Source organism: Mesocricetus auratus, unplaced genomic scaffold, assembly GCF_017639785.1.
Source record: "Mesocricetus auratus isolate SY011 unplaced genomic scaffold, BCM_Maur_2.0 Super-Scaffold_100676, whole genome shotgun sequence".
NCBI lineage: Eukaryota > Metazoa > Chordata > Mammalia > Rodentia > Cricetidae > Mesocricetus > Mesocricetus auratus.
The window spans coordinates 169052904-169068836 of NW_024429266.1; the positions used below are offsets into that span (position 1 = coordinate 169052904).

Consider the following 15933-nt stretch of genomic DNA (forward strand, 5'->3'; position numbering starts at 1 on the left):
AGTTCTAAGTCAACTAGAAAGAAGAGCTGTCGCTGCTGGCAGGATCAAGCTTCAGGGGAATAATAACATTAGAGCTGGGCATGGTGGCACCCACCTGTGATCATAACACTTGGGAAGCCGAGGCAGGACAATTGCTGTGATTTCAGTGCTAGTGTGACCTCACTGCAACTTTCAGGTCACCTGGGCTACCTAGTAAAACTTTGTCTCAAAAAGAAGAGTAGGAGGAAGGCTGGAGAGACGGCTCAGAGGTTAAGAGTTTGCCCTGCTCTTGCACCTAACCCAAAGTCAACTTCCGGCAGCTATGCCAGGTGGTGGCTCACATCAGGTTCTTACTTCAGCTTCAGGCAATCCAACACCATGCTCTCCATGGGCACCTGAGCTCGTATGCACATACATATATGTATATAGTGTGAGAACGTGCGTGCGTGCGTGCGTACGTGTGTGTGTGTGTGTGTGTGTGTGTAAAATAAAGGGCCATGAGTTTGAGGGATGGTGTAATTTTATTTGAATCCAAGCACTCAGGAGGCAAACACAGGCAAATCTCTGAGTTTGAGGCTAGGCTGGTCTACATAGCCAGTTCCAGGACACCAAAGATGCATAGTAAGACTGTGTCTCAAATAAATGTATTTATTTTTCTTTATTTTTTAAAGGAAAGAAAGGAAAAGGTCTCTTAAAATTAAAGGCTTGGACTTGGTGCATCATACTCTCACCCAGCCTCAGCGGCTGACTGACCAAGCACCTGCGTTCAGTAGTTTACACACACTGGATCATTGTCCCCAGCTGTAAAGTGAGTGGCGTTCTCTGCATCACTGTGAGAATTAGGAGGGAGGACTTGGATAGGCATAGTACCTATCATGCTGCAAGCTAAGTAGGGAACTGCCGCATGAAACGAGTAATTCCAGCGTCTAGAAGGAGGCTAAGGCAGAAAGATCATGGGTTCAAGGGCAGCCTTGGGTACACAGAGAGTTTCAGGCTAGCCTGAACTCTAGGAGATCCTTTCTCAAAAAACAAAATAAAAATAAGTTCATAGGGGTCCCAAAACTGTCATTTAAAGTATACTATAACTACAGGAAAATATATGCAAATGCAAACTAATCATGTGGGAATCTGGAAGCTGAGTAATCATTTCAGGATTATTCATAATATAGTTTCTAAATTTATGAATTCCTTCCCAGTATGTATACTAAAAGTGAGCATTTTTCTTTTGAACATTTAAATTATTTAATTTTTAGCCTCTTTAAGACCTATTTTTTAAGATTTTTATTTTGATACATTTTTAGTTACAGAAAAGTCAAAAAACTAGTACAAAGATTTTCTCCCAGCTCTTAAGATTCTCCTAGTTTTACACCAGTTCTCCTTTGCTTTATTCATACACACATGGCCACACTCACACACACACTAACCCCCACATGCACCCATGCACACACACTAACCCCCACATGCACCCATGCACACACACTAACCCCCACATGCACCCATGCACACACACTAACCCCCACATGCACCCATGCACACAAACTAACCCCCACATGCGCCCGTGCACACACACTAACCCCCACATGCGCCCGTGCACACACACTAACCCCCACATGCACCCATGCACATAAACTAACCCCCACATGCACCCATGCACATACACTAACCCCCACATGCACACAAACTAACCCCCACATGCACCCGTGCACACACACTAACCCCCACATGCACCCATGCACACACACTAACCCCCACATGCACCCATGCACATAAACTAACCCCCACATGCACACAAACTAACCCCCACATGCACCCGTGCACACACACTAACCCCCACATGCACACAAACTAACCTCCACATGCACCCGTGCACACACACTAACCCCCACATGCACACAAACTAACCTCCACATGCACCCATGCACACAAACTAACCCCCACATGCACACAAACTAACCCCCACATGCACCCGTGCACACACACTAACCCCCACATGCACCCGTGCACACACACTAACCCTCACATGCACCCATGCACACAAACTAACCCCAACATGCACCCATGCACACACACTAACCCCCACATGCACACAAACTAACCCCCACATGCACCCGTGCACACACACTAACCCCCACATGCACACAAACTAACCTCCACATGCACCCATGCACACAAACTAACCCCCACATGCACACAAACTAACCCCCACATGCACCCGTGCACACACACTAACCCCCACATGCACACAAACTAACCTCCACATGCACACAAACTAACCCCCACATGCACCCGTGCACACACACTAACCCCCACATGCACACAAACTAACCTCCACATGCACCCGTGCACAAACACTAACCCCCACATGCACACAAACTAACCCCCACATGCACCCGTGCACACACACTAACCCCCACATGCACACAAACTAACCTCCACATGCACCCATGCACACAAACTAACCCCCACATGCACACAAACTAACCCCCACATGCACCCGTGCACACACACTAACCCCCACATGCACCCGTGCACACACACTAACCCCCACATGCACCCGTGCACACAAACTAACCCCCACATGCACACAAACTAACCCCCACATGCACCCATGCACACACACTAACCCCCACATGCACCCATGCACACAAACTAACCCCCACATGCACCCATGCACACACACTAACCCCCACATGCACACAAACTAACCTCCACATGCACCCGTGCACACACACTAACCCCCACATGCACCCGTGCACACACACTAACCCCCACATGCACCCGTGCACACACACTAACCCCCACATGCACACAAACTAACCCCCACATGCACCCGTGCACACACACTAACCCCCACATGCACCCATGCACACACACTAACCCCCACATGCACCCGTGCACACACACTAACCCCCACATGCACCCGTGCACACACACTAACCCCCACATGCACCCGTGCACACACACTAACCCCCACATGCACCCGTGCACACACACTAACCCCCACATGCACCCATGCACACAAACTAAGCCCCACATGCTCCCATGCACACACACTAACCCCCACATGCGCCCGTGCACATAAACTAACCCCCACATGCACCCATGCACACAAACTAAGCCCCACATGCTCCCATGCACATAAACTAACCCCCACATGCACCCATGCACACATGCACACTCACACACAAACTAACCCCTACATGCACACTCACACAATTTTGCTGAGCCATTTCAGTGTCGATGCTGACACAATGCCCTTTTGTTTCCAAACATTCCAGTGTGTATCTGCTGAGGACAAGAACATTCTCTTGCCTGGCTGCAGAACAGTTCCTGAAATTGGGAAATTAAAATAGAGACAGATCTGCCTGTCTAATTCCAAAACCCCACCCTTCATTCTAGTAGCACCCTTTGAAAGTCCCAGGCCATGCGTGATGTTCTGTCTTCAGACCCCTCTTAACTCCATGGACATTTCTGAGGACTATAAGGCACTTACTTTGTAGGATGCCCCTCGATTTGAGTTTCTTGGAAGCTCCCTTGTGGTAGAGCTGAGCTTCTACATTTTTTCATCATTTTTTAAAATTTATTTTACATACCAATCACAGTTGCCCCTCCCTCCTCTCCTCCGGTTCCCTCCCCTCTCTCTTCCCCCTCCCCCATCCACTCCTCCTCCATCTCCATTCAGAAGGGGTAAGGCCTCCCGTGGGAGGCCTTGGCACATCACGCTGAGGCAGGACTAAGCTCCTCCCCTCCGCACCAAGGCTGAACAAGGCATCCCACCATAGGGAGTAGGTTCCAAAGAGCCAGATCATGCATCAGGGACAGGACCTGGTCCCACTGCTAGGGGCTCCACAAAAGAGCTTCGGCATTTTTATATGACTATCAAAGACATGCTCTTCTGTCCCTCTCAGTATGCCATACCAGGGACACACTGAGCCAGTCCTCTTAGAGCTGCCAATGCTCACTTTGAACACTTGCTTATGGATGTAACTGGCATGTTTCCTCAATCAGAAAGTCACTGTATGGCAGAATGCTTGGAAACTTTATAACTTTAGTATCCCTCACATTGGACTTTCAGCCCCAGCTTTAGTACCTGGTGATGATTCCTGCCTCATCTATTTATTTTCTGTTATTGCTTATTCAGTCTGTTAATTTTGAGATAGCATCTTACTATGTATCCTAGGTTGTCCTTGAACTTATGATCCTCCTGCCTCACCCTCCCAACTGTGATGTTTACAGGTATGTGCCATTGTGCCTGACTCCATTTCAATGCTCAGTTTACTCTGCATTTGGCCAATGAGAACCCTTCAGGCTAGCTTCTGTGTTCTGTCATGTTATATTTTTTGTACTTTCTATATTTTTCTGGCAACATGAGAATTTCTGGTCCCAGACCTATGCTTTCCCTGACCCAGCCATACAATCAGCCATTTCTCCATATGCCCAAGTTGTTCATAGTGAAATGGGCATTTAGTAGCCAATGCCTAAGTCCTCATTCCTATGGTGGTCACTGCTCCAAGGCCTAAGCTATAAATATGAACTGGTGTATGTGTATACCTTGGAGTGTGTGTAGAGACACATGGAAATGGATCCACACACACTTACATCTGTCTCTCTAGCTTCATATATATGTATACATATGTATGTATGTATGTATGTATGTATGTGTATATATATATAACAAAAAGATGACTACCTCTAATTCTAACTCAGCATTAGTGTCTGTCCATCTTCCTTACCCTGTATATTTGTGCTCCATTCTTTTAATATGAGAAATCCAAATCCCACTAATGGCCTGAAATATATATCTTTATTTACCCAACTCTAATTTCATATTGACTAACCCAAACCTCTACAAAACATAGTTGCCAAACAGCATCTGAAATTAGTTTAAAGGTCCCTTCGCCATGTCTGCATTTTGACATTCACCTGGGAGAGGGAGCTTAAATCTGACCTCCTTCTGTATCTGGTCCTAGCCCCATGTTCTTACCCTAGAACCTGGAAGGCAGTTTTCCCATGAACCTGCAAGGCAGCCAAATCACCTGAAGGCTCAGTAGCAAATGGAAGAAGGTTTTAGACCCAGCTAGAATCCTCACATGGCACTGGCTGTGTCTAAATCCAGCTCTTGAGAGTTTGAAGCAGGAGGACCAGGAGTTCAAAGTTATCCTCTGGCTACATAGTATGTTTGAGACCAGCTGGGGCTACATGAGACCCTGTCTCAAAACAAAACATAAAAATGAAATAAACCCTGGTGAGCCAGGCTCGCAAACTGTGTCCTCCTGTCATGATGAAAGGGTATTTCGACATCAGCAGACTCCAACTCTGTGCAGATAAGACAACTGACTATATTGACTTTCCTGTACCTTGACTGCTCAGTGGGAATCTGAGATGTTCTGCCTCTTGTTTTAGGCTTAGAAAGAGACAAGTTTGACAATAAGACTGTCACCTTTGAAGAGCACATCAAGGAAGAACACAACATGTGGCACTACCTGTGCTTCATTGTGCTGGTGAAAGTGAAGGACTCTACCGAGTACACTGGACCAGAGAGCTACGTGGCCGAGATGATCAGGGTGAGTGCAATAATGCCCCGAAGTGCCCTGACAGCAGGGCAGCCATGGCAACCACTACTCCGTCTTCTTAGCTCTAAGTATGGTTCCAGCACCTGTGGAGGAGTCACCTACCAAAAGCCTATTGACAGAGATTATGTACACCCGTGTTCTCTGATGCCCATCCTGGGCCAAACACTTTCCACATGTTCCCAAGGAAGGGATTCTGAGACTTGAAGAAAATTGACTCAGGGCTGCCTAACAACTGGGTTGGGATCTTAACCTACCTCTTACCCACCTCCCAGCTTAGGATCTGTGTCAGTTTGCCTCTCTTCTTTTTTTTTTTTTTTTTTTTTTTTTTATTTATTTATTTTTATTTTTTTTATTAATATTTTTTTTATTTTCCATTTTAAATTTAGATAAGAAACAAGGTTGCTTCACAAGTCAGTACGAGGTCCCTCTCCCTTTCCCTCCCCTCCTCCCGTGCCCTCCCCCCATCCCCCCCCCCCGTTATCCCCTCATTCCCCCAGGGAGGGTGAGGCCCTCCATGGGGGTGTCCATAGTCTGTCATTTCATATAGGGCAGGGCCTAGACCCTTCCCCAAGAGTTCAGGGTGAGAGTGCACCTCACATTGTTCTATGGGAGTCCAGAGACCGTGTGTATACTTGGGATGGGTACTGATCTGCTGTCCAAGGCTCAATAGATTACCTAGGCCTCCTCACTGACACCCAGATTCAGGGGGTCTTGATCAGTCCCATGCTGGATTCCCAGGCTGATGCCTGGGATTCAAGAGTTAACCTTTGTCTGGTCAGCTGTTTCTGGGGGTTCAACCAGCCCAGTCTTAATCCCTTTGATCATCAGTCCTCCCTCTCTGATACTGGCTTTCTTGAGTTCAGCTCAGTACTTAACCAGCCAGTAAATGAAGTTTCTGTTTCCCAGACTCTCTGGCAATAGGATTGTAGGCTGGCACTCCCCAGATCTATGTCTAAAATCCATATATGAGAGAGTACATGCCATGTTTCTCTTTTTGTGACTGGGTTACCTCACTCAGGATGGTTTCTTCTAGTGTCATCCATTTGCCTGCGAATCTCATGATTCCATTATTTTTTTCTGCTGAATAGTACTCCATTGTGTAGATGTACCACATTTTCTCTATCCATTCTTCGGGTGAGGGACATCTAGGTTGCTTCCAAGTTCTGGCTATTACAAATAAAGCTGCTATGAACATAGTGGAACAGACATCTTTGTTATATGAATGGGCATCTTTTGGATATATGCCTAAGAGTGCAGTTGCTGGGTCTTGTGGTAGGTTTATTCCCATTTTTCTGAGGAATCTCCATACTGCTTTCCAAAGTGGCTGAACCAGTTGGCACTCCCACCAGCAATGGAGGAGTGTCCCCCTTTCACCACATCCTCTCCAGCATAAATTGTCATTGGTGTTTTTGATTTTAGCCATTCTGACAGGAGTGAGATGGTATCTCAGAGTTGCTTTGATTTGCATTTCCCGGATGGCTAAGGATGTTGAGCACTTTCTCAAGTGCCTCTCAGCCATTTTAGACTCCTCTATTGAAAACTCTCTATTTAGTTCTGCAGCCCACTTCTTAATTGGGTCCTTTGCTGTTTTGGAGACTTGCTTCTTGAGTTCTTTGTAAATTTTGGAGATCAACCCTCTGTCAGATGTGGGATTAGTGAATATTTTTTCCCATTCTGTGGGCTGCCTTTTTGTCTTGCTGACTGTGTCCTTTGCCTTACAGAAGCTTCTCAGTTTCAGTAGGTCCCATTTATTAATTGTTGAGCTCACTGTCTGTGCTACTGGTGTTATGTTCAGGAAGCTGTCTCCTGTACCAATTCTTTCAAGGGTACCACCCACTTTCTCTTCTAAGAGGTTCAGTGTGGCTGGATTTATGTTGAGGTCTTTGATCCATTTGGACTTAAGTTTTGTGCATGGCGATAAACATGGATCGATCCGCATTTTTCTACATGCCAGTCTCCAATTATGCCAGCACCATTTGTTGAAGATGCTTTCTTTATTCCATTGTATATTTTTAGCTTCTTTGTCGAAGATCAGATGTTCGTACGTGTGTGGGTTAATACCCGGATTTTCAATTCGATTCCATTGGTCTGCCTGTCTATTTTTGTGCCAATACCAAGCTGTTTTCAGGACTATAGCTCTATAATAGAGCTTGAGGTCAGGGATATTGATGCCTCCGGACGTTGCCTTGTTGAACAGGGTTGTTTTGGCTATCCTGGGTCTTTTGTTTTTCCATACAAAATTGATTATTGTTCTTTCAAGGTCTGTGAAGAATTGTGCTGGGATTTTAATGGGGATAGCATTGAATCTGTAGATTGCTTTTGGCAGGATTGCCATTTTTACTACATTGATCCTACCTATCCAAGAGCATGGGAGATCTTTCCATTTTCTGAGGGCTTCTTTAATTTCTTTCTTTAAAGATTCAAAGTTCTTACGATACAGGTCTTTCACTTGTTTGGTTAGCGTTACCCCAAGGTATTTTATGTTGTTTGTGGCAATTGTAAAGGGTGATGTTTCTCTGATTTCTCTTTCAGCCCTTTTATCATCTGTATATAGTAGGGCTACTGACTTTCTTGAGTTGATCTTGTAACCTGCCACTTTGCTGAAGGTGTTAATCAGCTGTAAGAGTTCCCTGGTAGAGTTCTTTGGGTCACTGATATAAACTATCATATCGTCTGCAAACAGTGAAAGTTTGACTTCTTCCTTCCCAATTTGTATCCCCTTGATCCCCCTTTGTTGTCGTATGGCTATAGCTAGAACTTCAAGTACCATGTTGAAAAGGTATGGAGAGAGTGGACAGCCTTGTTTTGTTCCTGATTTTAGAGGAATTGCGTTGAGTTTCTGTCCATTTAGTTTGATGTTGGCTGTTGGTTTACTGTATATGGCTTTTATTATGTTTAAGTATGTCCCTGTTATCCCAGATCTCTCCAAGACCTTTATCATGAAGGGATGTTGGATTTTGTCAAAGGCTTTTTCAGCATCTAGTGAGATGATCATGTGATTTTTGTTTTTCAGCTTGTTTATATGGTGGATTACGTTGATGGATTTTCGTATGTTGAACCATCCCTGCATCCCTGGGATGAAACCTACTTGATCGTGGTGAATGATTGTTTTGATGTGTTCTTGGATCCGATTTGCCAGTATTTTATTGAGTATTTTTGCATCAATGTTCATGAGGGATATTGGTCTGAAGTTCTCTTTCTTGGTTGTATCTTTGTGTGGCTTGGGGATCAAGGTTATTGAAGCCTCATAGAAAGAGTTTGGCAAAGACCCTTCTGCTTCTATTGTGTGGAACACTTTGAGAAGAATTGGTATAAGCTGTTCTTTGAATTTGTGGTAGAATTCTGCACTGAGGCCATCTGGACCTGGACTTTTTTTGGTTGGGAGACTTTTGATGACAGCTTCTATTTCCATAGGGGTTATAGGTCTATTTAAATTGCTTATCTGTTCTTGATTTAGTTTTGGCAAATGATAGCTGTCCAGGAAGTCATCCATTTCCTTTAAATTTTCGAATTTTGTGGAGTACAGGTTTTCAAAGTATGACCTAATGATTCTCTGGATTTCCTCAGAGTCTGTTGTTATGTCCCCCTTTTCATTTCTGATTTTGTTAATTTGCGTGTTCACTCTCTGCTGTTTGGTAAGTTTGGACAAAGGTTTGTCTATCTTGTTGATTTTCTCAAAGAACCAACTCTTCGTTGCATTGATTCTTTGTATTGTTTTCCTGGTTTCTACTTTGTTGATTTCAGCCCTCAATTTGATTATTTCCTGGCGTCTACTCCTCCTGGGGGAGTTTGCTTCTTTGTGTTCTAGAGCTTTTAGCTGTGATGTTAATTCTCTGGTATAACTGTTTTCCTGTTTCTTCATGTGAGCACTTAGTGCTATGAACTTCCCCGTAGCACTGCTTTCAAAGTGTCCCATAGGTTTGGGTATGTTGTGTCTTCATTCTCATTGAGTTCGAGGAAGTCTTTAATTTCTTTTTTTATTTCCTCTTTGACCCAGGGATGGTGCAGTTGAGCATTATTCAATTTCCATGAGTTTGTAGGTTTTCTGCACTTTGTGTTGTTGTTGAATTCTAATTTTAAGGCATGGTGGTCTGATAAGATGCATGGAGTTATTCCAATTTTTTTGTAGCTGCTGAGGTTTGATATGTTGCCAAGTATGTGGTCGATTTTTGAGAAGGTTCCATGTGGTGGTGAGAAGAAGGTATATTCTTTTTTATGTGGATGAAATGTTCTATAGATATCTGTTAATCCCAGTTGGGTCATTACTTCTATTAGACCCTTTGCTTCTTTGTTGAGTTCCTGTCTGGTATTCTTGTCTAGTGGTGAGAGTGGTGTGTTGAAATCTCCCACTATAACTGTGTGGGGCTTTAGATGAGATTTAAGTTCTAATAATGTTTCTTTAACGAATGTGGATGCCTTTGTATTGGGGGCATAGATGTTCAGGATAGACACTTCGTCTTGGTGGGTTTCACCTGTGATGAGTATGTAATGACCTCCTTCATCTCTTTTGATTGATTTTATTTTAAAGTCTAGTTTGTTAGATATTAGGATTGCTACCCCTGCTTGTTTCTTGGGTCCATTTGATTGAAAAATTTTTTCCCAACCTTTAACTCTCAAGTAATGTCTGTCTTTGAGGGTGAGGTGTGTTTCTTGTATGCAGCAGAAGGAAGGGTTCTGTCTTCGAATCCATTCTGCTAGTCTGTGTCTTTTTATGGGTGAGTTAAGGCCATTAATATTGAGGGATATTAATGACCATTGATTGCTCATCCTTCTTCGATTTGCGATGGTTGTTGTTGGTGGAATTATGGGTGGAATTTCGCCCCTTTGTTCTTTTGGCTGTTGGTAGAGAGGGATTCTCTAATGCTTATGTTTTTCTGGTTGTAGTTAGCTTCCTTGGGTTGGAGTTTTCCTTCCAAAATTTTCTGTAGGGCTGGGTTAGTGGACACATATTGGTTGAATCTAGTTTTGTCATGGAATATCTTGTTTTCTCCGTCTATAGTGATTGAGAGCTTTGCCGGGTATAGTAGTCTGGGCTGGCATCCATGGTCTCTTAGTGTAGGTAGAATATCTATCCAGGACCTTCTGGCTTTCAGAGTTTCCATGGAGAAATCAGGTGTAATTCTGATAGGTCTGCCTTTATATGTTACTTGACCTTTTTCCTTAGCTGCTCTTAATATTCTTTCTTTATTCTGTATGTTTGGGGTCTTGATTATTATGTGGCGAGGGGATTTTTTTTGTGGTCCACTCTATTTGGTGTTCTGTAGGCTTCTTGTACCTTCATTGGCATGTCTTTCTTAAGGTTGGGAAAGTTTTCTTCTATGATTTTGTTGAATATGCCTTCTGCCCCTTTGAGGTGGATTTCTTCTCCTTCTTCTATACCTATTATTCTTAGGTTTGGTCTTTTCATGGTGTCCCATAATTCCTGGATGTTTTGTGTTAAGGATTTGTTGGATTTAAGGTTTTCTTTGGTTGATAAATCCATTTCTCCTAATGTATCTTCAACACTTGAGATTCTCTCTTCCATCTCTTCTATTCTGTTGGTAATGCTTGTATTGGTAGTGCCTGACTGTTTGTCCAGCTTTTCTATTTTCTGCCTTTCTTCAGATTGTGTTTTTTTTAGTGTCTCTATTTCAGTTTTCAACCCTTGCAGCATTTGCATTGCTTCTTGCAATTTTCTGTTTATCTGTTCGTCCGTTTGTTGCCTTTTATGAATTTTTTGGTTTGTTCTTTCTTCCATTTCTTGCATTTTTTGGTTTGCTTTTTGTTCCATTTCTTGGATTTTGTGCTTTGTTTCTTCTTCCCTTTCCTGCCTTTTTTGGTTTGTTTCTTCCTCCATTTTTTTCATTTTTTGCTTTGTTTTTTCTACCATTTCTTGCATTTTTTGCTTTGTTGCTTCTTCCAATTCCTGCCTTATTTGGTATGTTTCTTCTTCTAATTCTTGCATTTTTTGCTTTGCTTTTTCTTCCATTTCTTGCATTTTTTGCTTCATTTCTTCTTCCATTTCGTGCCGTTTTTGGTTTGTTTTTTCTTCCAATTCTTGCATTTTTTGGTTAGTTTTTTCTTCCATTTCTTGCATTTTTTGGTTTGTTTTTTCTTCCATTTCTTTGAGGGATTTTCCAATATCCTCTTTTAGGGCCTCTATCATTTTCATGAAAGTGCTTTTAAGATCGTTCTCTTCTGCTTCCTTCGCGTTTGAATATTGGGGTCTTGGTGGTGTGGAGTCTCTAGAATCTGGCGGTGTCATATTTGTTTTTCTGTTGCTGACTGTGTTTTTGTATTGTCTCTTTCCCATCTCTTCTTTTAGTGGGTGCAGAAAGAGCCCCTTTCTGGTCTGGGGACCAGAGTTCCCTTTGGTGGGTGCTAGTAAGTCCAGTAATCTGGTGGTTCTTCTATGCCTTGTCCAAATGCTGGTCTGTGGGTAGAGAAGAAGAACAGGAATCTGGGGCGCTTAGCCTCCTACCTGGTCCCCTGGACCCTATGCTGGGTCCTGTTGTACCTGATCCGGAACAGCTACTCCCCTGGTCTCCCTGGTTCCTGTAGTTTCCTGGTCTCTTTGGTGGGAGAGAAGATCTGGAGTCTGGGGTGCTTGGGATTGGGAGCTCTGTGCAGTTCCCAGGCGATCTGCAGGCTCTGGAACTCAGGCTGGGAAGCTGGCCTGTTTACCTGATGATGCCAGAGGGACAGCTACTTCCCTGTACTCCCAGCCTCCTCTCCTTTCCTGGAATCGTTGGTGGGAGAGGAGATCTGGAGTCTGGGGTGCTTTGCTCCCGCCGGTATTGGGAGCTCTGTGCAGTTCCCAGGCGATCTGCAGGGTCTGGAACACAGGCCAGGAAGCTGGCCTGTTTACCTGATGCTCCCGCCGGGATTGGGAGCTCTGTGCAGTTCCCAGGCGATCTGCAGGCTCTGGAACACAGGCCGGGAAGCTGGCCTGTTTACCTGATGCTCCCGCCGGGATTGGGAGCTCTGTGCAGTTCCCAGGTGATCTGCAGGCTCTGGAACACAGGCCGGGAAGCTGGCCTGTTTTCCTGATGCTCCCGCCGGGATTGGGAGCTCTGTGCAGTTCCCAGGCGATCTGCAGGCTCTGGAACTCAGGCCGGGAAGCTGGCCTGTTTACCTGATGATGCCAGAGGGCTTGCCTCTCTTCTTGATATCATTTGAGGCATCTTACACATCTAATGATCAGGAGGTGTAGTTTTCAACATGATTTGTTTGTTTGGGCTCAACTAGCCTTCTGGGAGGTGTTCTGCTAAGTATCTGGAAGGGATCATACGAGGGAAAGAAGTTGACCCCAGATTAATCTTCCTGCTAATGGGAAGTGCGTATTTTTCTGTTCCAGCAAGGCAAGAAAGCAGCTGCTGCAGGTTTTTAGATTGCTCTTCTCCAGCAGGGCTCTGAGGAGTCACCAGACATGTGCTATGGGAGTCCCCAGCCTGCTGTCCTTGATAACATATGCTTTCCAAATTCGTTAGAATGTGCAGGGGTGTGTGACAAAGCCAGGAAGCATGAACTGTGAAAGCAGGTGACCCTTTGTGATGAGCCCAGACTCACTCAGAGAAGGGCCTTTGGCTCTTGAAAAGGCTGCAGGATTGATTGCCCTTCTCCTTCCAGTTACCAAGGACTGGAATGCTTTGCCTGACATTGAGTTTCCCTCACCAAGCTCTGCTGTGGTTTCTGTGTGTGTGATTTTCAGGCTTTCCATGTAAAGATGTTCTAATCAGGTCTGTCCCAGTGAGCAGCACTGTGCACACGCTAGCGGTGGTTAGGGTTTAAACTACACTGCAGGCAGTGCCACAGTCACATGATAATACTTCCTGCACCCCAAATCCTACCAGCTACTCGGCTTTCTGGAGGGCGAACTGCCATATGCACCCCGACACCCTTAGGGTCTGTATTAGTTACTCCGTTCATACGGGTAACCAGATACCTGAAAAGAAGTGACTTCAGGGAGGAGCGTTATTTTGGCTTACAGTCCATCATGGCACAGAAGGCAGGAGTGAGAGGTGACTGGGCACATTGCATCCATAGTCATGAATGCTGCTTCTGTGCTTGCTTTCTCCTTTTCCTTCAGTTCAGGACCCGATGGAATAGTGCCACCCACGTCTAGAGTGGCTCTTCCCACCTCAATTAACCAAGTCTAGAAACTCGCTCACAGAGGTCTGTCTTCTAGGTGAACTTACATCCCGTAGTTGACAGTATTAGCCACCACGGGGTGTGATCCATGTTTCACAAATGTTAATGCGCTTAGAAATCTTCTGGGGGTATAGTTATAATCCCAGTTCTGACTCAGCAGTCACAGCCAGGATTTAACCTCCACCACCAGCCTTCCTGGGGTGCTAACGCCCTTTGACCCTTTGAGTAGTAAGAATCTAGCAGAAAACAAACACACTGACTAAGCAGTTATCATCCAAGGGCTTGGATGGCTCAGTGCGCCAAGTGCTTGCTGTACTGAGTCCCTGAACCCAAGTTCAGATCCCAAGTACCTATGAAGAAGCCAAACCTGGTGGCACGAGCTTGTGAATCCAGACAGGCAGATCCCTCAATGGCCAGCAAGTCTCGGTAATCAGTGGCGTCTGCATGGAATAAGAGACTGCCTGGAAAACTCATGTGAATGCTGGCATGATGGCTCAGTAGGGAAAGTCTCTTGCCGCCAGGACTGATGACCTGAGTTTAATTCCTCAGACCAACATGGCGGAAAGAGAATTGATTCGCATGCCCTGTGCATACACAAGATGACTGAAGAAATACATGGTAAATGAATGGTTTTAAGTAGGATACAAGGGGCTGAAGAGATGGCTCTGTAGTTAAGAACACCTGGTACTTTTGCCCGTAACTCCAGTACCAGGGGATCCAATGTCCACTTCTGGCCTCTGAGTATCAGGTGGGTGCTTGGACAGACATGCAGGCAAAGCACTTATACACATAAAAAAGGAAGAAGAAGAAAAAGAAAGCTGCTTTTAAAAAGGGTGGAGAACAACAGAAGGCACTTGATGTCAACCTCTGGCCTGTGTACATCACACACGGGTGAGTGCACGCACACACGTGTACACACAGACTACAATCAAGACAGGCTATGTGATTGCCAATGGCAAATATTGCCAGTCCTTTCTGTAGGGAGCTCTCTCCATTTCTAAAGTCCTTCCACATCCAGCATTGTATTTGGTCACCGTGACTACCCTGCGCATGGCACTGGGATAGGGAATGATCTACGGTAAGGGAAAGGAATATCACAGCATGTTTCTGAAAAGGGTCTGAAGAGGGGAGGTAAGGAGAGAGGAGCCCCAGGTAAGCAGAGAGAAAAAGGGCACGCCATCAGGAGTAAGCGTTGTGTAGTTCATTCTTTCATCATGGTGACAAATGCCTGATAAACAACCGAAGAAGGAAAGGTTGGTTTTGGCTCAGTTTCAGATGTTTTGGTCCATGGTTAGCGGGCTCTCTTGTTTCAGAGTTGTGGTGAAGCAGAGCTTTGTGGGGGAAGGGCATGGCAGATCAACGTTACTCCCCTCATGGAGGCCAGAGAACAGAAAGAGGTATCATCCTTTAAAGGCTAATTCTGGGCCAGGAAGATGGCTCAATGAGGACCTGAGTTCAGATCCCAGCACCCACATTAAAAGCCAGGCTCGGTGGTGCATGCCTGTAACCCCAGTGTTGGGGGTACAGAGATAGGAACATCCCTGGAGCTTGCTGGCCAGGTGGACTAGACAAGTGACGAGCAGCAGGGTCAACGAGAGACCCTGGCTCAAAAACTATGTGGAAAGTAATGGAAGAGAGCTGTTCTCATTTCCTTTCTGGTTTTGGGCTATAACACTGGCCAAAAGGAAAGGGCTTTTTTGGCTTACACTCTCAAATGAGTCCATTATTTCAAGCAAGAACTTGAAACAGAAACTATAGAGAAATGCTGCTTGCTGCTTTCCTCACGGGCTCATATTTACCTAGCATTCTTATAGCCCAGGACTACAAGCTCAGGAATTGGTGTTGCTCACAGTAGGCTGGGACTTCCTATATAAATTAGTAATCAAAGAAATGCCCCATAGGAATGCCCATGGACCACCTGGACCTGAGCGGTTCCTCAATTGAGATGTCCTTCTCAGGTGACTCTCGGCTGTGCCAAAGTTGACAGCTAGAGATAACTATAGCTAACTATGACAATACCCATTGACAACCTTCAGCCTCAGTGTAGACATGCCCACTGGGCATATAGGCAAACACGAGAGAAAGAGAGAGAGAGAGACAGAGAGAGAGAGAGAGAGAGAGAGAGAGAGAGAGAGAGAGAGAGAGAGAGAGAGAGAGAGAGAGAGAGAGAGAGAGAGAGAGAGAGAGAGAGAGAGAGAGAGAGAGCAAAAATACATAGTGAAATTCCCAATGACCTACTTCTGGAAATTTC

General features: G+C 45.0%; 1 protein-coding gene across 9 annotated transcripts in view; it reads left to right on the forward strand.

Moving 5' to 3' along the window:
• The window catches only part of Itpr1 (inositol 1,4,5-trisphosphate receptor type 1), a 343520-nt gene that overhangs the window by 302343 nt on the left and 25244 nt on the right, over positions 1–15933 (forward strand). For all 9 annotated transcript variants that reach the window (XM_021224857.2, XM_013110375.3, XM_005066174.4 and 6 more), the window contains one exon: positions 5383–5543. In XM_021224857.2, coding sequence (XP_021080516.1) covers positions 5383–5543 — 161 coding nt within the window. The remainder of the gene's footprint in view (positions 1–5382; positions 5544–15933) is intronic.